At 47.4% G+C, this 25,990-nt stretch overlaps 2 protein-coding genes across 3 annotated transcripts in view; one reads left to right on the forward strand and one right to left on the reverse strand.

Moving 5' to 3' along the window:
- LOC142251916 (ficolin-1-B-like) overlaps positions 1-10,597 on the forward strand; it is a 35,123-nt gene extending 24,526 nt beyond the window's left edge. Inside the window, exons 10-14 of the mRNA XM_075324966.1 lie at positions 1,342-1,368; positions 1,541-1,668; positions 5,531-5,660; positions 6,998-7,132; positions 10,130-10,597. Coding sequence (XP_075181081.1) covers positions 1,342-1,368; positions 1,541-1,668; positions 5,531-5,660; positions 6,998-7,132; positions 10,130-10,392 — 683 coding nt within the window. The 3' untranslated portion in view covers positions 10,393-10,597. The remainder of the gene's footprint in view (positions 1-1,341; positions 1,369-1,540; positions 1,669-5,530; positions 5,661-6,997; positions 7,133-10,129) is intronic.
- Positions 1-25,990, reverse strand: part of LOC142251627 (ficolin-1-like) — a 293,970-nt gene that overhangs the window by 262,486 nt on the left and 5,494 nt on the right. The gene's annotated exons all lie outside the window — the stretch shown is intronic.

The raw sequence follows: 25,990 nt of genomic DNA on the forward strand, positions 1-25,990 counted from the left end.
CCCTCCTACAGCTTCACAGAGCCACCACCATGCTTCAATGTAGACATCACCGATCCAAAGCCATGCTTCACTATAGACATCACCAAGCCCCTGACATCACCAAGACCCCGCCGTGCTTCACTTTAGACATCATTGAGCCCCGCCATGCTTCACTATAGACATCACCAAGCCCCTCACATCTCCAAGCCCCCGCCGTGCTTCACTGTAGACATCATTGAGCCCCGCCATGCTTTACTATAGACATCACTGAGCCCCTGCCGTGCTTCACTGTACACACCACTGAGCCCCCAGCATGCTTCAATGTAGACTTCACCAAGCCACTGCCATGCTTCACTGTAGAAATCACTGAGCCCTGCCGTGCTTCACTGTAGACATCACGGAGCCCCTACCATGCTTCACTGTAGACATCATTGAGCCCCGCCATGCTTCACTATAGACATCACCAAGTCCCTGACATCTCCGAGCCCCCGCCGTGCTTCACTGTAGACATCATTAAGCCCCGCCATGCTTTACTATAGACATCACTGAGCCCCTGCCGTGCTTCACTGTACACACCACTGAGCCCCCAGTATGCTTCAATGTAGACTTCACCAAGCCACTGCCATGCTTCACTGTAGACATCATTGAGCCCTGCCGTGCTTCACTGTAGACATCACGGAGCCCCTACTGTGCTTCACTGTAGACATCATTGAGCCCCGCCATGCTTCACTTTAGATATTACCCAGACCCCGCCGTGCTTCACTGTAGACATCAGAGCCCCCACCGTGCTTCACTGTAGACATCAGAGCCCCCACCGTGCTTCACTGTAGACAACACTGAGCCACCACCATGCTTCACTGTAGACATCACTGAGCCCCACCATGCTTCACTGTAGACATCACTGAGCACCCACCATGTTTCAATGTAGGCTTCACTGAGCCACTGCCATGCTTCACTGTAGACATCACTGAGCCTCCACCATGCTTCACTGTAGAGATCACTGAGCCACCACCATGCTTCACTGTAGAGATCACTGAGCCACCACCATGCTTCAATGTAGGATTCACTGAGCTAGTGCCATGCGTCACTGTAAACATCACTTAGCCCCCACCATGCTTCACTGTAGACATCACTGAACCAACACCATGCTTTAATGTAGGCTTTACTGAGTAACTGCCTGTGTCTTTAATACAGGGCATGGTACTCCTGTTTAAGTACATTTAAATGGTGGCAGGAAAGGTGGTATGAAATGTCCCTCCATTACAGGTCACATTGACAAGTCCACATTACATTACTTATCCTGCACTGATCCAGAGTTACAGCTATTTATACATGGAATTATGTATTATTTCTTAATAACAGGACAAAGTGGACCAAGCGGGCAGAAAGGTAATATATGGATGGACGATCTCACCAATACTGGCAGGTTTGGACAACTCTTAGGTGTATGATCAGTTTTACAGCTCAGGTGTGAATGATGCAACTTTTCATATAGTTTAATGGTATCTAAACTATCTAAAGATGGAGATAGAGACCATAAATGTGTCCCTCTATTTTGTAGCTGCAAAGAACTGTAAGGAGCTGAGGGACCAAGGCAAGGTTTTCAGCGGCTGGTACACGATACACCCGGATGGCATGCAGCCCTTGATGGTGCGATGTGACATGGTCACGGATGGAGGAGGCTGGATAGTAAGTCTATAATACACATTGCACCTTCAGGAGGCTTTATTGATTCTTTGTGGTTTCCATAAATGGTTCTGAACAAGTAGATGTCTATTTTCTGCATAAATTCCAGCCTTTTCCCTTTCGCACAGGTTATATGGGTCTGTTTTTCATAAAATTTTACAAACTTTTTGCTATTTACAATACACCAACAAAACAAGAAAAATATAAAAAGCTCAATACAACTAATATAACAAGTGCTTTCTCTAGAGTTGTATCTCTAGGAACATTTAAGCCCTTCAATCTTCTTGTATCCTTTTCCTTGATTGTGCAAGGCAATGATGTCTTCTCGTAACTTTTCCGACCTTTCTCCTACCACTCTCTTGCCAAATATTGGTATCTTGGAGGCCATTGCCCATGAGGAAAGGGATAAGATTCCTCAGGAACGCTGCCAGAAGCCGTTGTCTGGAATCACTTGTAGCAGGTTATAACAGCCAAAGAGGCTTTATGTAACGCTTGCCACTGGAGATGGTAAAATGGAGAGCAGGAGTGGACCCACTGGACCACAGGGACCCCTGGGCTTACCCTGTAATGGGAGAGGTTGGACTAAGCGCCCACTGTGAGGCGGACGTCAGGTGCCACTCTCAGGGCAGAGACCGGGACTGTGTCAGATGACTCCCAGGGCCGGGGCGGACACAGGTCAGACAGGCTGAGTCTCTAGTGTAGACAGGGACCACCAGGATGGCTGAGGCAGACAGCATAGCCAGGACGGACTGGCAGAGTCACTAGTAAAGCTGGGCCCACCGGAGTAGCTGAGGTGGATGGCACGGCCGGGGTGGACTGACACAAGTCACTAGTAAAGCTGGGACCACTAGAATAGCTGAGTCTGATGGCACGGCTGGGGTGGACGGACACAGTCACTAGTAAAGCTGGGACTCCCCCCGACCAGGGGAGAGTACATTAAAAGGGTGAAATGTATTTTTCAGCTGGAACAGGGAGTGTATGAAAGAAGGGGGAATGTTAAAATGTTTGAGAAGCTATGGTCTCCTTGGCTGCAATGCGAAGAGGACGAGTGACGGACCAGTAAACTGGTTTGGGACAGGGATAGCCGTCGGAGACCTCTGATGGGTGTGTTTTGTTTTATTTGTGTTACTAGTAGTTCCTCCTGCACATCGGGGTGAACGGGATGGTTGCTATACTACAGTTGGAGGGTATTCTAAGTGTGTACTAAATGGGATGTAGTATTGGGGAGGAGTGTTGCTGCCGGAGTGGGGGGGGGGAAGGGGTAATAGATATGATAAACTTAATTTGGATGCCGATTTGTTATACTGTTGTATGTATTCTGTTTTAATAAAAAAGTATCTGATTTAAAAAAAAAAGCTGGGACTCCCGGAGTAGCTGAGGCAGATGGCATGGCCGGGGTGGATGGACACAGTCACTAGTAAAGCTGTGAGCACCGGGGTAGCTGAGGCAGATGGCACAGCCGGGGTGAATGGACACCGGGGGTACAGATGGAACCAGGCGACAGGCAAGGACACTGTACACTGTAATGGGAAGCACAGCGGACAAGGGGACCTGACAACTAGCTAACAAACCACTAAATAATAGCGTTGACCAGGCACCTCCCCTAGTGGAAGAATGCCTGCCATTAGTACCCAGTGCCTCTCTTTGATAGGCTGAAAGGCATTTCCAGGAAATGGCACGCTGGCCCTTAAACAGAAGGGCAGAGGTGCCTGCACACGCCCTAGGAACCCTTTTGGTGGACCTGTGTGGCACGCACAGATTCAAGGAGGGAGAAGCAGTGAACACCGACGTGAAGGACCACGGGAAAGCCAGGTAGCGTTGTGCAAGCCGGCTGCATCCGTGAATGAGTAAGCGACTCTATTAAGTACTGAGGAGAATGGTTATGAAGGCATTAGTAATTCTGAGGCTGCCGTTGTCAGGTAAAGTGACATTTTCAGCTATTGGAAGGATAATTTTGAAAGTAACTGCATCAAATACCGTAATAAGTTCTGTTTTATATTTGGCTGATAAGCTTTAATTTCCTTGTGACTTTGAAGGAAGATGTCGGCCCCGGGCCACTTGGGCACCACACTCTTTTTCTAAGGACCACTGTGTGCGGATGGGACCTTGGGTTGGGTGCACGACACTTAATGGTTTCTTCAGGCTGGTGTGCGTCATCCTGCTGGCAGTCATCGTTGGAGACACTTACCACTTCTCAAACATTTTAACATTCCCCCTTCTTTCATACACTCCCTGTTCCAGCTGAAGAATACATTTCACCCTTTTAATGTACTCTCCCCTGGTCGGGGGGAGTCCCAGCTTTACTAGTGACTGTGTCCGTCCACCCCAGCCGTGCCATCAGACTCCGCTATTCTAGTGGTCCCAGCTTTACTAGTGACTTGTGTCAGTGCACCCCGGCCGTGCCATCCACCTCAGCTACTCCGGTGGGCCCAGCTTTACTAGTGACTCTGCCAGTCCGTCCTGGCTATGCTGTCTGCCTCAGCCATCCTGGTGGTCCCTGTCTACACTAGAGACTCAGCCTGTCTGACCTGTGTCCGCCCCGGCCCTGGGAGTCAACTGACACAGTCCCGGTCTCTGCCCTGAGAGTGGCACCTGACGTCCGCCTCACAGTGGGCGCTTAGTCCAACCTCTCCCATTACGTATTACACCAGTGCTCACATAGCCAACTAGAAAGTTTACTTTATTCTTCACATCATTATGACAGACATTACCTTCCTTTCTCTCATTGTAGGTTACTACCTATTGGCCTGTCCCCCTCAACTATCTTGGATCTCGTCCTCAAGCTCTGGGGTCTGTCTCCTTCCCCCTTACTCTGCTCACCTTCGTCCGATTCTGGACCGCGGCGTCTCTCTAGCCTGACGACTCGCTAAGCTTGCCAGGACGAGCCGTAGTCTCCGGACCTCTCGAGGTTATCTCAGAGTTCCCTGACTGGCCCTAGCACCAAGGCCATGTCTTTTCTCACTTGAACCCTATTCTAGACTGGTTCTTCTCGAGACCTCCTAACTGTTCTCTTTCCTCCTCTGTCACTACCCCGTTAACCCTATCTCTTCATTCTTGCCGCTATCTTTGAAAAAACAGCAGTAAACATAACACATTGCACTCTACATAACAATATACAGTGGAACCTTGGTTTACGAGAACAATCCGTTCTGTGACTGTGCTCGTAAACCAAGTTACTCGTCTAGCAAAGCAAAATTTCCCATAGGAAATAATTGAAACTCAATTCGTTCCACAACTTGTAGCAATGTCCCATCCTGGTCCCCTTTTGTACCATTCCACACACGCACAAACACATACATATTATGCTCACCTATCCTCCCTTCCCTCGGTGGCCTCTTCCCTGGTTCTTGTAGTCCATAGGTACGTGGATCCAGTAACCATTGAGACCGATGCAAGAGCTGCCACTGTCAGGGCTTCAGCAGCAGACGTCATACGCATGAGCCGCTTGCTTCCGATTGGTCAGCGTGCTGCCTTTGGAAAGCACTGACAGCACCAGCCCCTGCATCGGTCGCGATGGTTACCGTATCCACATACCTGCGGACTACAAGAACCAGGGAAGAGGCCACCGAAGGAACGGAGGGTAGGTGAGCATAATATATGTGTGTGTGTGCGTGTGTGTGCGGACTGCAAGAGTGGGTCAGAGTGCGGTGAAAGTACGGAACCAGAAGTGTGTGCGGTGAGTATTCATTCATACAGCAAGCTTTGCTCGTATAGAGAAATACTCGCACACCGGGTTACTCGTAAACCTAGGTTCCACTGTACTTTACATTGCAGGGCTCGACCACCTCCTACAACTCTCCTGCTCTTGGTTTCGATCTGAATAGTAAGAAAATAAGAAGATTAATAAATCCACCTTTCCTTCCAGGTGTTTCAGAGACGAGTTGATGGTTCGGTAGACTTTTACCAGGACTGGGAAACCTATAAAAGAGGATTTGGTAGTCAACTAACCGAGTTCTGGTTGGGCAACGAAAATATTCACCGTCTCACATCTGGAGGTAGAGATCACGTCCTTGTCATGGTTAATGTTGCCGTCATTATTGCTTCCCAGGATTACAGAATTCATAGTGTTAAGCTGGGGTCACACATAGCGACGCAGCAGCGATCACGACGGGCGACCTGACCTTATCAGGATCGCTGCTGCGTCGTTACATGGTCACTGGTGAGCTGTCAAACAGGCAGATCTCACCAGCGACCAGTGACCAGCCCCCAGCCAGCAGCGACGCATGGAAGCGATGCTGCGCTTGGTAACTAAGGTAAATATCGGGTAACCAAGGAAAGCACTTCTCTTGGTTACCCGATATTTACCTTAGTTACTAGCGTCCGCCACTCTCACACTGCCAGTGCCGGCTCCCTGTTCCCTGCACTCCTAGCCAGAGTACACATCGGGTTAATTACCCGATGTGTACTCCAGCTACGTGTGCAGGGAACAGGGAGCCGGCACTGGCAGCGTGAGAGCACACCGCTTAGCGTTGGCTCCCTGCACTCCTAGCGAGAGTACACATCGGGTTAATTACCCGATGTGTAATCCGGCTAGAAATGCAGGGAGCGAGCGCTAAACAGTGTGCTCTGACGCTGCCAGTGCCGGCTCCCTGCTCACGTAGCTGGAGTACATATCGGGTAATTAACCCGATGTGTACTCTGGCTAGGAGTGCAGGGAGCAGGGAGCCGGCACTGGCAGCATGAGAATGTCGGACGCTGGTAACGAAGGTAAATATCGGGTAACCAAGGAAAGGTCTTCCCTTGGTTACCCGATGTTTACCCTGGTTACAGCTTACCGCAGGCTGTCAGAACCCGTTTCCCTGCTCCCTACTCGCTTCAGTTCGTCGCTCTTTCGCTGTCACACATAGCGATGTGTGCTTCAGAGCGGGAGAGCAACGAGCAAAAAATGAAGCACGACATTCAGCAACGACCGGTGACCTCACAGCAGGGGCCAGGTCGTTGCTGGATGTCACACACAGCGACAGCGATGGGACGTCGCTGCTACGTCACAGAAAATGGTGACGTAGCAGCGACGTCGTTGTCGCTGTGTGTGACATACCTTTAATCAATGTCTCTGATGATTATAGTGGCAATTGTAACTGATGTAGGGATTAACAGGTTTTTCTTCTCTGGGGCCGATCCAGATTAAAGCCAGCATCAGAGATTTATCTGACAACCTATTTGCTAGGAAAACAATGGCTGAGAACCATGGCATTTCAACATTATATGATCATGAAGTTAAGGGGCTCCTGCCATAATAATCATATTTTCACCAAGATGAATTTGAATGGAAAATTCCTTGAAATCTTGACCATTCAGTGTTTCCATCACTGTCTTGTATTTCACCCTGTAGGTAGCTTTAAGCTCCGTGTGGATTTAGAAGATTTTGATAATAATCGAACCTACGCCACCTACTCAGGTTTTAGACTCGGTGGAGAAGGAGACTTCTATAAATTGTACGTTACTGGCTTTGTTGAAGGTACCGCAGGTAAGAGAACCAGATGCTCAGTTATTTGCAATCTATGGGGTATCTAACACATAGTAGTGATCAACCATTCACCAATTGAAAATGTGTTTTTGTGTACTGATTTTTTGTGTCTGTGTCCACAATACAGCTAGACCTAAAACTGGAAAGAAATCCCAAAAATGAATTAATGGTGCTACTATTCATAACAATGCGTATGGGAAAGACCACAGAACTCCTTAGTGAAAAAAAATGATATGTGAGTGAGACATATTCGGGATTCCAACACTTTACAGGAAGACCATCGTCTCGATCTGCCCAGATCTTGGTCACGGCCCGACAAAAACTTCTTTTCTGATCTTGTCTTCGTGAGCGAGAGTAAAGGGGGGCTTTACACGCTGCGACATCGCTAATGCGGAGTCGTTGGGGTCACGGAATTTGTGACGCACATCCGGACGCATTAGCGATGTTGCTGCGTGTGACACCGATGAGCGATTTTGCATCGTTGCAAAAACGTGTAAAATCGCTCATCGGTGACATGGGGTCCATTCTTGATTATCGTTACTGCAGCAGTAACGATGTAGTTCGTCGCTCCTACGGCAGCACACATCGCTATGTGTGACGCCGCAGGAACGAGGAACCTCTCCTTACCTGCCTCCCGGCCGCTATGAGGAAGGAAGGAGGTGGGCGGGATGTTCCGGCCACTCATCTCCGCCCCTCCGCTTCTATTGGGCGGCCGCTCAGTGACGTCGCTGTGACGCCGCACGGACCGATCCCTTAGAAAGGAGGCGGTTCGCCGGTCACAGCGACGTTGCCGGGCAGGTAAGTATGTGTGACGGGTCTGCGCGATGTTGTGCGGCACGGGCAGCGATTTGCCCGTGTCGCACAACAGATGGGGATGGGTACCCACGCTAGCGATATCGGGACCGATATCGCAGCGTGTAAAGTAGCCTTTAGAATATATCCCTCTCAATTCTATGGTGGGGAAATAGTTGGTGTCCAGGAGGTCAGGGCAAAGAAAAAGCTGCTGCTTCTCTGGCAGTGAACAAGATCCAGATAAGGCTGCTTTCACACATCCGGCTGTAGCAGTGAGGCACAATCCGACGCTCTGCTGAAAAAACGAAACCGTTTTTGTTTGCCGCCGGTTTCATTTTTTCCAGCATTGACGCCGAATTGTGCCGCATGGGCTTGTGTTCCGTCCGGTTTTTGGCGCATGCGGCAGATTTAGCCGATGCGGCGGCCGGATAGAGCGTTCCATGGCACGTTTTTTGCTCCGGCAAAAAAAAAAAAACGCATTGCGCCACATCAGGCCGATGCGGCGCATTTTTCAATGCATCCCTATGGATGCCGGATGCGGCAAAAACCGCATCCGGCCGCCGCATGCGGGTTTTGTCCACTGCGCATGCTCAGTAGCATGCCGCAAGCGGCAAAAACCGGACGGGCCGCATGTAAAAAACTTATGCAAAGGATGCGGTGTTTTCACCGCATCCGTTGCATAGGTTTCACAGCCGGATTGAGCCGCACGGCTCAAACCGGATGTGTGAAAGCAGCCTAAACCAAACGTTTGGCCTTCTGTAAAAGGTGGTAACCCTGAACATGCCATGCTGACAGAACAATAAATTATATTTTCTTGACTGTGACTAAAGCGTGCCATGGTCTTTTCTATATTAATGTTGAAATACCCATCGAAGAACTGAACGCCAACATCTACCGGAGTGGCAACAACACTATTTCTACTCTTCTTCTCTTACGGACCAGCCATGATCTATTGACCTGGGTGAAGTCTATAAAGCCAAGTTCACATATATGCAAAGCTCTGCAGATCTGCACACTGAGAACTGCATCGATGGTCTTTGGACTCAGTCTACTATCTGTCCCATCAGTGTTCATCTATAACTATAACGGGGTGTGATGGGATAACCGGGGACCAGGGCTCCTCAACAGGCCCTAGGTGTCCTTGATATCAGAGATATGTCTGATGTCTGAGTCGCCTTTGTTGCCGTGCTCCTATACAGCCCTGATCTAATACCACCTCTCCCTCACCCAAGGGGAGGGCCAAGACCGCAGAGGTAGAACTCACAGATATGGACAAACAGGAGAAACCAAAACTCAAGCACACAGCACGCTCAAAAAGTAATACAACTTAATAATTCACTGCACTCTCTAAATGTTCATGCAATAGTAGAGTTTATTTGTGGTATATACAAAAAAAATTTTTGATAGTGATAAGCAACTTGTCACTAGGGACGTTTCGACCCATCCGGGTCTTTTTCAAAAAGTCGCTGTGGGAAAGGTTCCAGGATCAAGGAGGTGTTGGCGTGCTGACGCCTGTATTGCAAAAGGCAAAAAGTAATACAATCATTAGCAGGACTGGGATAGAACAGCACATGGACAGGTGTTGCTAAAGCTATAGTCGTCATAGAAAGACAGGCTCCTCCATCTTAAAAAGGCAAAAAGTGACCGTGATAGGTCTCCCACAACATGTGATCCAAAAGGTAACCAACAGGCTAGCAGAAATTAACTCCTGCAAGCCAAATCTCTAATGACACTCAGCGACTTTAGAGCCAAACACCGTGTGACATCGTCTTTTTGAGGTGCAGACAGCTATACATTTTTGCATGTCTAAAAAAGACAAACACTTCCAAGACGGAGGTCAAATGGAGTCCAAAGTGACTTTGTTGGCCTCAAAATACTGTAGGTTTTTTTCGGGGTGTCAGAGATTTGATGGAATCCTGACACAGTGCTCAACGTCGAGTCATGTATATGTGCGAATTTGGCTTAACGCAACTGACCTCACTACAAGTCAGCATTAGATGCTCTTGGCTTTGCATGCTTACTCTCCTTTATTTGACTATTATTGCCCGTATTAATGATGGTTCTGTGTAACTAGACCATTAAATGTGTATATAGCCAATCGGCGGGCAAATAACGAACTCGATCGTGCCATGTAAACCCTCCCTTAGATATAGACTGACATATCTGTTGATCATAATAGATTTTAATGCTCTTTTCTCTTCGCAGGTGACTCATTTTATTACCATGGGAGTAACAAATTTAGTACGTATGATAAAGACAATGATCAAAGTAACGATGTTCACTGCGCAAAAAAATATAAGGGAGGCTACTGGTACTACCAATGCCGTCAATCCAATTTAAATGGCTTATACCTGCGGGGAAGTCGTCCTACCGACTCGGAGGATTACAATGGAGTGAGTTGGAAAACATTCAGAGGGGATTATTACTCATTAAAAATGACAGAAATGAAATTTCGCCCTCAGACTTAATAGATCTGAAACCGAAGAAATTTCAATGTTTCACAACTTTGGACACATTTACAATAAAAATGTTACAAGAGGGAAGCGATGTTATTTTTTATACATGTCGCCTACAGGGCACTGACGCTGTTAGTCCACATGTCTGTCCCGTCCTCACTGATAAAGCACAAAAAAACACACTAACAGTAAAATGTACGTGGGGAACGTCTTTACCAACGACCGTATAAAAAGTTTAATAAAGGGGATAAGAAACGCAAAATTCCCTCCTCTCTTATTTTTGCCGTCTAACTCCTGAAAAGGAATGTGACAAATTGTCTTAATCACATTTTTGTTTTTTTGTTATTGTGTTTGTTGTTGTTTTTTTCATAGTTTTTCTTCTCTATTTTTCACTGGATCATATATACAAAAGCCTGACAACTACAGATGGAAAGAACCACAATTAATAAACCTGGTAGAATTCATCCGGTAGTCTACTACAGGGGTGGAGTCGTATATATATATATATATATATATATATATATATATATATATATATATATATATATATATATATATATATATATATATATACACACACACACACACACACACACACAGTACAGACCAAAAGTTTGGACACACCTCATTCAAAGAGTTTTCTTTATTTTCAGGACTCTGAAAATTGTAGATTGACAGTAAAGGCATCAGAACTATCAATTACAACATGTGGAATGAAATACTTAAAGACAACTGAAAATATGTCTTATATTCTAGGTTCTTCAAAATAGCCACCTTTTGCTGTGATTACTGCTTTGCACACTCTTGGCATTCTCTTGATGAGCTTCAAGAGGTAGTCACCGGAAATGGTTTTCCAACAGTCTTGAAGGAATTCCCAGAAATGCTTAGCACTTGTTGGCCCTTTTGCCTTCACTCTGCGGTCCAGCTCACCCCAAACCATCTCGATTGGGTTCAGATCTGGTGACTGTGGAGGCCAGGTCATCTGGCGCAGCGCCCCATCACTCTCCTTCTTAGTCAAATAGCCCTTACTCAGCCTGGAGGTGGGTTTGGGGTCATTGTCCTGTTGAAAAATAAATGATGGTCCAACTAAACGCAAACCGGATGGAATAGCATGCCGCTGCAAGATGCTGTGGTAGCCATGCTGGTTCAGTATGCCTTCAATTTTGAATAAATCCCCAACAGTGTCACCAGCAAAGCACCCCCACACCATCACCCCTCCTCCTCCATGCTTCACAGTGGGAACCAGGCATGTAGAGTCCATCCGTTCACCTTTTCTACAAAGACACGGTGGTTGGATCCAAAGATCTCAAATTTGGACTCATCAGACCAAAGCACAGATTTCCACTGGTCTAATGTCCATTCCTTGTGTTCTTTAGCCCAAACAAGTCTCTTCTGCTTGTTGCCTGTCCTTAGCAGTGGTTTCCTATTGGCTATTTTACCATGAAGGCCTGCTGTACAAAGTCTCCTCTTAATAGTTGTTCTGGAGATGAGAAGGTGTATCCAAACTTTTGGTCTGTACTGTGATATATATATATATATATATATATATATATATATATATATATAGCATTCTGTGGGGGTGGAGTCATGTATATATGGGACACTCTAGTTGTGCCATATGAACGCTCTAGTTGATATATAACTGCTCTATGTTACGGTTGCTGCGAGCACTGGAGACTATGTCCAGATTTCTTGCTACTGCACATGTGCGAGCGCTGGAGACTAAGTCCAGATTTCTTGCTACTGCACATGTGCGAGCGCTGGAGACTAAGTCCAGATTTCTTGCTACTGCACATGTGCGAGCGCTGGAGGCTAAGTCCAGATTTCTTGCTACTGCACATGTGCGAGCGCTGGAGACTAAGTCCTATCTTGGAGCCATTGCACATGTGCGGGTGACATCATCGCTGACACGAGGTCACATGTCTCTGACACCTTCTATGCCGATTGGTCGCTGGTCATGTGCTTGTGACGCCTTGCTCGGTGATAGGCCAGCATGACGTCACTCTTGTCGTTCTGGCAGCCGATTGGCTCTGGTGTCCTCCATCTTGGATGAGGCACAGAGTCTATATAAGACCCTGACACACGCCGCATGGCGCTCAGTCCTCTTGGTTCATGCATGAGGGTAGACGCCCTGTGCACGTTCCTCTAGGCATTCCTCTGTCTATGCAAGGTGAGCGCTACCGGCAGGGTAGCGTTCTTATACCTTACAGCTTCGGCTGCTGTCCGTATCCTTACCTCTTAGGGGAGCGGACATAGGCAGGTGCCTGAGGCACATGGTCTGGCTGGGCCTTGTGATTCGACTCGTAGGTGGACGTTGCCGCTAGGGTAACGTTCCTTATACTGCGTCTGGCAGTTGTTCGTATCCTCGCACACTAGGGGAGCGAACAGAGGTAGGAGCTTTGTGCGGCTTACGCTGCTGTTCGTCTCTTTTGCACCACTAGAAGAGCGGACCTAGGCAGGTGCCATATCTAGTGGTTCGTGTCCTCGCACACTAGTGGAGCGAACGCAGGTAGGAGCTTTGTGCGGCTTACGCTGCTGTTCGTCTCTTTTGCACCACTAGAAGAGCGGACCTAGGTAGGTGCCATTTCGCACACATTGCCTTTGTCTCTGTGATTATTAACAGAGATCATTCCACACACCCTCCAAGTAAGGGAGGAATTGCTTTACTTACTTATTATATCCTTCTGTGAGTTAACAGAGGTATTGCACTCTGCCATAGTCTGCAGCAGAGTCTTTGCACGGTGGACCCTGACTGTCTGATACTCCTTTAAGTTATTATCAGACAGCCCCCCGTAACATTAGGACTGAGCCAAGGGTCTGGCAGTTATGGCAGAATATCAGCAGTTACACCGTTACATACAAGTACTTGAGTCACGGCTCAAGAGTATAGAGGATAAACCTCAGACCATGGTGACATCTGCACATGATCCTCGACTTGCTCTGCCAAACAGATATTCTGGCGATGCCAGATCATGTCGTGGTTTCATTAGTCAGTGTCAGATACACCTAGAGGTCAACTCTTCTCGCTTCTCTACGGAGAGGTCCAGAGTAGGCTTTATCATCTCCTTACTTCAGGACAAAGCCTTAGAATGGGCGACTCCCCTATGGGAGCGCTCTGATGTGGTTACTCTGAGACATCAAGACTTTCTTGATGCTCTTAAGGCGGTATTCATGGGTCCGCAGGTTACCCATGATGCGGCCCTGAGACTGTTAGATCTATCTCAGGGTTCGTTATCCACTAGTTCTTATGCCATTGCTTTTAGAACTCTGGTGGCAGAACTAGATTGGCCAGAGAAGGTGTTGATTCCTATCTTCTGGAGAGGGTTGGCAGGCTATGTCAAGGATGCTCTTGCTACTCGTGAGGTCCCTGCTTCTCTGGAGGACTTGATCACAGTAGCAACGAGGATCGATGTACGCCATAAGGAACGTAGACTCGAGGTCTCTTCCTCACGCCCTAAGCATCGGGCTATTCCAGTTGTTGAGGGTCCACTACCATCTTCCTCAGCATCTGAAACATCTCCCACTCCTATGGAGTTAGGTCATACGTCTTCCAGACTACGCAAGTCTGGTCCTCCTATATGTTACGTATGTCGTCAGGCTGGGCACTATGCCAACAAGTGTCCTAGTCGTCAGGGAAACTCCCTGGTCTAGTAACCATTAGAGGGGGGTTACTAGAGACGTCTTCTGCACCCTCTAAGTGTTGTATCCCAGGTCAGCTCTCGTTATCTGAGAATACATGGCCTATTATGGCTTTTGTGGATTCCGGAGCTGACGGGACTTTTGTGTCCTCAGGATTTGTAAAGGGACACAATATTCCCTCTATCATGTTAGAGGCGCCTATTCCTGTCCGTGTTGTTAATGGAACTATGTTGTCTGACTCCATTACATTGAGGACAGTTCCCTTGCGCCTTTCCCTGTCTCAGGGTCACATAGAGGAGATTTCTTTTCTTGTTTTGCCTGAGGGTATAGACGACATCCTTCTGGGTCTTCCATGGCTTTGGACTCATGCTCCTCACATTGACTGGGAGTCTGACAGCATTATTAGTTGGGGTTCGAAATGTCAGTCCCGATGTCTTCCCTTACCACCTAAGGTCATTGCGGTTGCATCTACTGATCTCTCTCCCATACCTACACCCTATCTGGATTTCGCCGACGTGTTCTCCAAACAGGGTGCTGAGGTTCTTCCACCCCATAGGCCGTATGACTGTGCCATAGACCTTATCCCAGGTTCGGTTCCACCTAAAGGCAGGGTTTACCCCCTGTCGATACCTGAATCGGAGGCCATGTCGACCTATATAAGAGAGAGTTTAGAGAAGGGGTTCATTCGTAAGTCTGTCTCTCCCGCGGGAGCTGGGTTTTTCTTTGTTCGGAAGAAAGAGGGTGATTTGCGTCCCTGCATAGATTACAGGGGTCTCAACGCAATCACAATAAAGAACAAATACCCATTACCTTTAATTTCGGAGCTCTTTGACAGACTGAGAGGAGCTCAAGTTTTTACGAAGTTGGATCTGCGGGGTGCGTATAACTTGGTACGAATTCGAAAGGGTGACGAATGGAAGACCGCTTTTAACACCCGAGACGGTCACTATGAATACCTCGTCATGCCTTTTGGGTTATGTAATGCACCCGCAGTATTTCAGGACTTCGTAAACGATGTGTTCAGGGATTTACTGTTATCCTCAGTAGTGGTGTATCTGGACGACATCCTGATTTTTTCTCCTGATCTGGAGACTCATCGTCAGGATGTCGTTCGTGTCCTTTCCCGTTTAAGGGAGCACTCATTGTTTGCTAAACTCGAGAAATGTGTATTCGAGCAGTCCTCATTGCCTTTTTTGGGTTACATTATCTCACAAGAGGGCCTGGCTATGGATCCTGCGAAGCTCTCTGCTGTCCTGCAATGGTCCGAACCTCATTCCTTGAAGGCGGTGCAACGCTTCTTAGGATTCATAAATTATTACAGGCAGTTCATACCCCATTTTTCTACTTTGGTGGCCCCTTTGGTGGCCTTGACTAAGAAAGGTGCTAATCCCAAAGCCTGGTCTACTGAGACATCTCAGGCTTTTGAGGCAGTAAAAAGACACTTTTCAACTGCTCACGTTCTTCAAAGACCCGATGAGAGTAAGCCCTTCCTCTTAGAGGTTGATGCCTCTTCAGTGGGTGCTGGTGCGGTCTTGTATCAAAAGAACGGTGCAGGTAGAAAAAGGCCGTGTTTCTTCTTTGCTAAAACCTTTTCACCGGCAGAGAGAAACTATACCATTGGGGATAGGGAACTGCTCGCCTTGAGATTAGCCTTGGAGGAGTGGCGTCACTTGCTGGAAGGAGCGAAACATCCTTTCCAGGTCTATACAGACCATAAGAATCTGACGTACTTACAAACCGCTCAGCGTCTGAATCCTCGGCAAGCCCGCTGGTCCTTGTTTTTCTCCCGCTTTCACTTCTCCATCAACTATCTGTCTGGGAGTAAGAATAACAAGGCAGACGCCCTGTCTCGCTCTATGCTTTCTACCCAGGAAGAGATTGACGAACCTCGTCTTATCCTTCCCTCCAGGGTTTTTCATACGCTCTCGCCTGTGACGTTAGACCAAATCCCACCGGGCAAGACCTTTGTTCCGCCTGATCGACAGAATGATATACTGTCATGGGTCCACACCTCAAAGGTGGGTGGGCATTTTGGTATTAGACGGACACGAGAGTTACTGGAGAGGTGGTATTGGTGGCCACACTTAGCCAGCCACGTCAAGAGATATGTCGGTTCCTGCTACTCGTGTGCTCGCAACCGTCCATTACGGCAGAGACCGGCTGGGCTCTTGCATCCTTTACCAGTGCCAGATAGACCATGGGAGGTGGTAGGCATGGACTTTGTGGGTGATCTTCCATGTTCACAGGGACATAGATTTGTGTGGGTCATTACGGACCATTTCTCCCGGATGGTTCATCTCGTACCGTTATCGAGAATCCCATCTTCCAGGGTACTAGCCAAACTATTCCTCAAGCATGTCTTTAGGCTTCACGGGATGCCAGATCGTATCATTTGTGATAGAGGCCCGCAATTTGCTTCCCGTTTCTGGCGAGATCTTTGTAGCCTTCTGCAAATTGAGTTGAATCTATCTTCGGCATACCATCCGGAGACCAATGGTTTGGTTGAGCGTACCAATCAATCCATGATTATATACCTTCGACACTTTGTTGCTGAGAACCACGATAACTGGTCCTCCCTCCTACCCTGGGCAGAATTTGCCCTTAACAATTCGCTGGCTGAGGCCACTGGGCAGACACCGTTCGTACTCAATAATGGGCAACACCCTAGGGTACCGGTACCGTTTCCCGCTGCTGCACCTCCTCCTCTTGTGGCCGACTGGGCAACTAATGCCAGAGAGGTTTGGGATCGGACTCAAGAGTCAATCCAAGCAGCTAAGGACCGTATGAAGACGGTGTCCGATCGGTTTCGTCGCCCGGCTCCTGTCTTTTCTCCAGGGGACTTTGTGTGGCTCTCTGCAAAAAACGTGAAACTTAGAGTGAGCTCTGTCAAATTTGCTCCTCGCTTCCTGGGTCCTTATGAGGTTCTTCGACAGGTAAATCCTGTAGTCTACCAATTGAAGTTACCCGTCCATCTTAGGATCCATGACAAATTCCATGTTTCACTGCTAAAGCCGGCAATTTTACCTCACGCTCGTGAAGTGCACTCTCCTGCTTCTGATTCCTCTCGCTCTAGCTATGAGGTACGAGCCATAGTTGGTTCTAAGATGGTTAGAGGGCGCAGGTTCTTCTTGATAGATTGGGAGGGCTACGGACCGGAACATCGCTCTTGGGAGCCTGAGGAGGCTGTCCATGCTCCCGACTTAGTTGCTGATTACCTGCGTCGCCGGGAGGGGGGCCCTTGAGGGGGAGGTACTGTTACGGTTGCTGCGAGCACTGGAGACTATGTCCAGATTTCTTGCTACTGCACATGTGCGAGCGCTGGAGACTAAGTCCAGATTTCTTGCTACTGCACATGTGCGAGCGCTGGAGACTAAGTCCAGATTTCTTGCTACTGCACATGTGCGAGCGCTGGAGGCTAAGTCCAGATTTCTTGCTACTGCACATGTGCGAGCGCTGGAGACTAAGTCCTATCTTGGAGCCATTGCACATGTGCGGGTGACATCATCGCTGACACGAGGTCACATGTCTCTGACACCTTCTATGCCGATTGGTCGCTGGTCATGTGCTTGTGACGCCTTGCTCGGTGATAGGCCAGCATGACGTCACTCTTGTCGTTCTGGCAGCCGATTGGCTCTGGTGTCCTCCATCTTGGATGAGGCACAGAGTCTATATAAGACCCTGACACACGCCGCATGGCGCTCAGTCCTCTTGGTTCATGCATGAGGGTAGACGCCCTGTGCACGTTCCTCTAGGCATTCCTCTGTCTATGCAAGGTGAGCGCTACCGGCAGGGTAGCGTTCTTATACCTTACAGCTTCGGCTGCTGTCCGTATCCTTACCTCTTAGGGGAGCGGACATAGGCAGGTGCCTGAGGCACATGGTCTGGCTGGGCCTTGTGATTCGACTCGTAGGTGGACGTTGCCGCTAGGGTAACGTTCCTTATACTGCGTCTGGCAGTTGTTCGTATCCTCGCACACTAGGGGAGCGAACAGAGGTAGGAGCTTTGTGCGGCTTACGCTGCTGTTCGTCTCTTTTGCACCACTAGAAGAGCGGACCTAGGCAGGTGCCATATCTAGTGGTTCGTGTCCTCGCACACTAGTGGAGCGAACGCAGGTAGGAGCTTTGTGCGGCTTACGCTGCTGTTCGTCTCTTTTGCACCACTAGAAGAGCGGACCTAGGTAGGTGCCATTTCGCACACATTGCCTTTGTCTCTGTGATTATTAACAGAGATCATTCCACACACCCTCCAAGTAAGGGAGGAATTGCTTTACTTACTTATTATATCCTTCTGTGAGTTAACAGAGGTATTGCACTCTGCCATAGTCTGCAGCAGAGTCTTTGCACGGTGGACCCTGACTGTCTGATACTCCTTTAAGTTATTATCAGACAGCCCCCCGTAACACTCTAGTTGTGACATACAGTTGAAACCCTTATGTGATGCTAGTCACTACTTATAGATAGTATAATCGGAAAGGTAATCAGACAAGCCAAGATCACGAAACAGGAGGACACGACAGGGCACAGGGAGTAAGCAGAAAGGCAGTCAAGTCACAGGACGAGGGTCAGAGTTCCAGAAGAGAACGTATTAGATTCAGAGAGCAGACAGGGACGTGGTAAGGTAACGGCCCGAGGTCAGAATCCAAGAGATAACAACAAGAACAGGGAGCCGGAAGAAAGGGGTCAATAAACAGTCCGGTTTCAAGAAGAACAGATCAGAACACAAGCACAAACACAAGCCAAGAGCACAACTGCAGAACCAGAGATTATGACTGGCGAGGTTCCGGGACAGCATGCTCAGTAATGAAACAGAGAAATTACCAAGAACGTTGAGCACCTGAGTAAAAGCACCTCCCAAAACCTACATGGCATCCTGTGCTGTCAAACAATCTGCCAGCTAGGGCTCAAAGAAACACAGCAGAGCATCTTGAAATGCAAAATGCTCTGCAAAAAAGGAAACATGTCACTGTCAGCTCTGTAGCTCAGGAAAACCTTTTCAAGGGAGGGCCACCAGACACCTGGGTTTCTCATGAAACCTCCAATGGAAGGTCCTGACCAATTGACTGTCTCTCATTGAATAAGCCAGAACCCAGGATCTCTCTTTGGGCCCATATCTATTCCAATAAAACAAGTACTGAAGGGAATTCCGGACCCTACAAGAGTCAACGATCCTCTGCACCTCATACTCAACACCTCCATTAATGGGAACAGGAGGAGGAGGGTATAAGGGAGATAAGGCTGAGAGAACAATTTTTTTTTAACAGGAACTTGTGAAATACATTTGGGATCTAAATAGACTGAGGGAGTTTCAGTCTAAAGGCAACTGGATTGACCACCATCCAAGATCTCATATGGCCCAATAAATTAGGACCCAACTTTGTTGAGGGTACCTTTAGCTTAATACTTTTAGAAGACAACCACAAACACCTGAAAGATGGGACCTGAAGAATGTTTCCTATCAGCCTTCTGTTTCTGGTGAGATTGAGACACCCCAATATTTTTTTGTATTTCTCTCCAGACATCCCCAAGTTTTTGTACGGCAACCTCCACTCAAGGACACCCAGAATTTATCCTTGAAAAATCTCCAAAATGGAGATGAAAAACATACGGTAGTTACAAAAGAATGGCGAGGTTCCAGTAGATTGATTGGCCCGACTATTGAAGGCAAACTCTGCAAGAGGTAAGAACGATCACCAGTCCTCCTGCTGAGCTGCAACAAAACACATTATTTGTTCCAATGACTGATTTGTCCTCTTGGTCTGCTAGTTTCAGGGTGATAATTTTTTACAGAACGCCCTCCAAAATTTAGAAACTAACTGCACTCCCCTATTGGACACGATATTCAGAGGAATACCATGCAATCGTACCACATGACTGCTGAACAACCTGGAAAGTGTCTCGGCATTGGATTACCCCGATAATGGAACAAAGTGATTGTGATGACATAGGGATATATTCTGAGCTATGAAGCCATATTCCTATAGCAGCCATCTTGTCAAGCTTCAATCAGAATGCTAATGAATCTGAGGAACCAGTCTATTTAGCAGTGGTGTGACAAGGGAAAAAGTCTATGATATGGAAATTAGGTGAGCCTTGGGAACACAAAGGGAGAGGATGACCCCCCTCCGTGACACTGTAGCAGACGTTCCTATCTAATTATCAGGCTCTGGAAGCCCATTAATTGTTAATATCTCGTGAGCCGTGCTTCCTATAAATATGGCAAGCAGAAATATGGCGCCCCAGCATGCGGACAATTCTAGCACATATTTTATATAGGCGCGGGACCTCCGTAGGTAGCCCAAACTTGATATTGGGCAGGGGGGTACCAGCAGACTAGCCATGTGTCCTATCATTGTGAAGGTAAATTCATAACTGAAAAACTGAGAGTATTGGCGTCCGCCTACGACGTTCCCAGGCCAAGGTATGGCCAATATCCCCTTTTGGGATATTATGTTGGACTCCAGCCAGGGGAGTGGCAGTGCTTCCCTCTGAGGTCACTAAGGCAGGAGGGGACAGGGATGAGACAGCCAGGTTGATAACCTCAGTGCAGCCATTTTTTAGGTGTTCTTGCTCGGGGGTCTGTGTCTGAACACATGTGAGGAAGTTCCTGGAAACCTGGTCAAACGGCGCCCCCCTGTGGCCAGACGCATAAGGTAACTGCTTGAACTGTATGCCTGTTTGTAAACCATGCTTTATTTGTAAATGTACTCTGACCAATATATGTATATATTCTGTAGATTCCGTATTGTATATATTGTAGTTTCTAGTGTGGCTTAGGCCGATTAAAATATATAATTAATCTTGGGCTGTTCTGTTATCTCGATCTCGGATCCCACGTCTGTGTGCTCGGTTAATAGTTACCGTAAATTGGTTGGTGGCAGTGAGTTTGTGCCAAGGATTATTGTGGGGCGACCAGTGAGATTAAAGGAGGTTTAGATATTTTTCGTCCGTTGAGGTCGGGGGAATATATACCTTACTCTCACCGGTAACCCTTCAATCATCATAGCGGCCTCCTTGCTTATTGTCGGGCAATTCCATAATTGGCCTGACTATAGGAGGGGCGCTAGAGAGCGCGTCACGTGCTCTGTCTGTCGGTCGGACGGGTGGTAGAAAGGAAGGGCGAAATTTCCGCTTCCTAACCCCCGATCGTGACAGTGATCTTGTTTACTAAATTGGTCGATTACTACCCAAATAACAGTCTTCCCGCCAGAAATAGGTAAGTTGGTAATGAAATACATGAACAAATGAGTCCACGGTCTTTCAGGGATTGGTAATGGAGCTAATTCCCCGGCCAACTGGTTACGACTTACTTTAGCCGTGCGCAGGTTCACAAATGGATACAAAATCCTTAACATCATCATGCATGGATGCCCGGCTGGAAATAGCCTTCTGGGTGGCCATGACCTGAGGGTGAGCACTTAACACAGAGTCGTGAGATCCTGCAACAAACGCAACCTGAAGTATACAGGAACAAATAACTTGGACTCCAGAGTAGTGGAAGGAGCTGACTGAGCATCACGGATCTCTGTCCCCAACTCAGATGACACCATGGCAGTTACAATACAATGAGGAAGAATGGAGGTTCTGGAGGAGATACAGAATCCAGACTTTGTGACAAAGAGTCAGTCTTCACGTTCTTAGACCGTGACCTGAATGTGATGGAAAAATTAAATCTAGAATAAAATAATGACCCCCTGGCCCATCTAGGAGTCAACTGTTTGGCTGATTCAATATACGCTAAATTTTTATGGTAAGAACTGTGATTTGATGAGCCGCACCCTCCAAAAACTCCCTCCATTCCTCAAACGCAGATTTTACAGCAAGCAGCTCATGATTTTCGACATCTGTTTCTGTAAGCAAGTGAGAATTTTTTCGATTAAAAGGCACATTGTCGCAAGTTGGTTAATGTGTTAGGACATTGAGACAATACAGCTCCTACCTCAACTTCAGAAGCATCCACTTCCATGATGAACGGCCTCATGAAGTCTGGCTGAACAAGAACCGGAGTGGACATAAAACATTTTTTCAACTTATGAAAGGACCCAACAGCCTCCGACGACCAAACCCTCAGATCTGCCCTCTTACGTGTGAGATCAGTCAGAGGTTTAAAAATCTGAGAAAACCCCTTAATACATTTTCTGTAGTAATTGGCAAACCCCAGAAAACGTTGCAATGCTTTAAGGTCGCTAGGTTGGACCCAGTTAATTATGGCTTGCACCTTTCCAGGGTCCATCTTAAACCAAATCGCTGACAATATGAACCCTAGGAATGAGATTTCTTGAACGGCAAATATATATTTTTCTAACTTAAGGCTACTTTACACACTGCGATATCGGTCCCAATATCGCTAGTGTAAGTACCCGCCCCCATCTGTTGCGCGACACGGGCATATCGCTGCCCGTGCCGCACAACATCGCCCAGTGCAGTCACACATACTTACCTGTCCGGCGACGTCGCTGTGACCGGCGAACCGCCTCCTTTCTAAGGGGGCGGTCCGTGCGGCGTCACAGCGACGTCACTGAAGCATCACTAAACCGCCGCCCAATAGCAGCGGAGGGGCGGAGATGAGCGGGATGTAACATCCCGCCCACCTCCTTCCTTCCGCACAGTGGCCGGGAGGCAGGTAAGGGGAGCTTCCTCGTTCCTGCGGCGTCACACGCAGCGATGTGCGCTGCCGCAGGAACGAGGAACAACTTCGTTACTGCTGCAGTAACGATTTTTAAGAATGGACCCCCATGTCGCCGATTAGCAATTTTGCACGTTTTTGCAACGATGCAAAATCACTTATCAGTGTCACACGCAACGGCATCGCTAATGCGGCCAGATGTGCGTCACAAATTCCGTGACCCCAATGACTCCGCATTAGCGATGTCGCAGCGTGTAAAGCCCCCTTTAGTCCCATCTTCTCTAAGTTTCTGTAGAACAAAACTGATATGTCCATAATGAGAATACAAATCAGGAGAATAAATTAAAATATCGTCAAGATAAACCCAATAAACCTTCCAATGCAATCAGGAAAAATATCATTCATAAAGTTTTGGAAAACAGCAGGTGCATTGGTCAGTTCAGAAAGGAAAACAAGATTTTCAAACACACCCACGGACGTTAAAAATGCCGTCTTCCACTCATCACCCTTCCAGATGCGTATTAAAGTAAGTCCCTCTAAGGTAGAGTTTAGAAAACCATGTGACCCCAATAAGATGATTATAAGGGTCAGAGATAAGTGGAAGCAGATAGGTATTTTTAATTGTTATTTTATTCAATTTCCGGAAATTGAGGCAGGGACGGAGTCCACCATCCTTCTTTTTAACAAAGAAAAATCCAGCAGCTACAGGAGAGGAGGAAGGACGAATATGCCCCTTCTGTAAACTGTTACTTACGTATGCCTTCATGGAAGCCCATTCAGGACCAGACAAATTATACAGGCGAGCTTTGGCCAATTTGGCATTAGGGACAAGGTTGATAGCACAATCATAAGGGTGATGGGGAGGTAAGATCTCTGCCTCTTTTTCCGAAAAAAACATCTCTGAAATCCCTCAGGTACTCCAGAAGACCCTCCGGACTAGCAGAGAACACCTGAACAGAATTGAGACATTTCTCATGACAATAAGAACCCCATTTGACAATATCCCTCTGTCACCAATCAATGACTGGATTATGCATACGTAACCAAGGGATTCCCAATACCAACCCCCGCAGGTAACTTATCCATCACATAGCAGGAGATGGTCTCGGTATGAAGAGATCCCACCTTGAGAGTGACTTCCACCGTTACAAACTGGACCAGGTTCTGGGGTAACGGCATCCTGTCAATGGTGACATTCTGAAATGGTCTTTCCAATCTAACTGTCCCTAAACCTAGTTTTGTAACCAGCCCAGAATGAATAAAGTTCTTTGTAGACCCACAGTCAATGAAAGCATATGCAGATATAAATGGGTTATCATAAAGTAATTCTACACACACTAACACTTAATCTGAGGAGTTAAGAGGTACCTGGAAGTCTGGGTGACCCCTCGATAATCACCCAGACTTAGGCGTTTTCTGACGGCTTGTCCACTGGGGGCGTGCTATCCAGTCCTTCTGAAAATGTTTAGCGTGACCACAGTAGAAACAGAGTCCCAGATCGCGACGTCGTCTTCTCTCCTTTTCTCCAGGGCTGGCTGCACCGACTTCCATGGTCTCCATTTCAGGTGGATGACTTAGACTGGAAGGATTGAAGGGAGCCCCTTGTCGGGCCACACGTCTTTCCCGTATACTGCAATCCATTCGGACAGCCTGAGTCATGGCATCCCCCAGTTAACAAGGAGGAGAGTGGAGGTATCCGACAGGCCTCTGTAAAACTGACACCTGAGAGCTGCATTGTTCCACAGAACTGCAGATAACCATTGTCTGAACTTAGAAATATAATGCTCAGCAGTATGGCCTCCGTGTGTCAGGTTCATGATCTTTGCCTCTGCCACCTGAATTCTGTCAGGTTCGTTATACATCAAGCCCAGAGCCAAAGAAAAAAAAATAAATCCCAAATTTTTTTATAAATACATTAACGCCAAAAAGAAAACAAAGAATGGTATCGGCCCCTTAAAATATAATAACAAGTTAATTATGGAGGACAAAGAAAAGACTGAGATATTAAACAGGCACTTTTCATCTGTGTTCACCAAGTCACTGACTGTTCCAGGGATCATTTAACAAGTCAAAAATCAAAGTTCACAACACAATATAATTAATTTAACACAAGAAGAAGTACGCCTGCGTTTGAGTAAGTTAAACATTGACAGTTCCCCAGGCCAGATGACATTCATCCACGGATATTGAGGGAATTGAGCTCAGTAATTGACAGACTACTGTACCTAATTTTCTTAGACTCGCTTGTAACAGGGTTGGTGCCTTAGGATTGGAGGATTGCTGATGTGGTACCGATATTTAATAAAGGTAAGAGGGTTGTTCCAGGTAACTACCGGCCAGTAGGTCTAACATCAGTAATGTGAAAAGTTTTTGAGGGCATTTTAAGGGATAACATGCAAAAATATATTGCAGAAAATAATATAATAACTGACAAACAGCATGGATTCATGAAAGATAAGTCATGTCTAACCATCCTGTTGGGGTTCTATGAGGGGTTAATTGCAAATCTGGATATTGCTAATGCAGCTGTGATTTTTTTGGACTTTGCAAAGGAATTTGATACTGTACCACATAATAGCCTTATACTGAAGCTCCAGAAGCAAGGACTAGGGGAAAATACAGGGTGGGCCATTTACATGGATGCACCTTGGTGATACCAACTTTCTGTTTGTGTATCATTAGTATATGGGAGGCGGGAAACTTTTCAAGATGAGTGGTGACCATGACGGCCATTTTGAAGTCGGACATTTTGGATCCAACTTTATTTTTTCCAATGGGAAGAGGGTCATGTAGCGCATCAAACATATTGAGAATTTTCACAAGAAAAACAATGGTGGGCTTGGTTTTAACAAAGCTTTATTCATTCCGGCTCCGGCAGTGATATACGGACGCTCTGGCTGTGATATACGGACGCTCAGGCTGTGATATACGGACGCTCCGGCTGTGATATACGGACGCTCCGGCTGTGATATACGGACGCTCCGGCAGTGATATACGGACGCTCCGGCAGTGATATACGGACGCTCCGGCAGTGATATACGGACGCTCCGGCAGTGATATACGGACGCTCCGGCTGTGATATACGGACGCTCCGGCTGTGATATACGGACGCTCCGGCTGTGATATACGGACGCTCCGGCTGTGATATACGGACGCTCCGGCTGTGATATACGGACGCTCCGGCTGTGATATACGGACGCTCCGGCTGTGATATACGGACGCTCCGGCTGTGATATACGGACGCTCCGGCTGTGATATACGGACGCTCCGGCTGTGATATACGGACGCTCCGGCTGTGATATACGGACGCTCCGGCTGTGATATACGGACGCTCCGGCTGTGATATACG

The sequence above is a fragment of the Anomaloglossus baeobatrachus genome, chromosome 9 (genome assembly GCF_048569485.1).
Source record: "Anomaloglossus baeobatrachus isolate aAnoBae1 chromosome 9, aAnoBae1.hap1, whole genome shotgun sequence".
NCBI lineage: Eukaryota > Metazoa > Chordata > Amphibia > Anura > Aromobatidae > Anomaloglossus > Anomaloglossus baeobatrachus.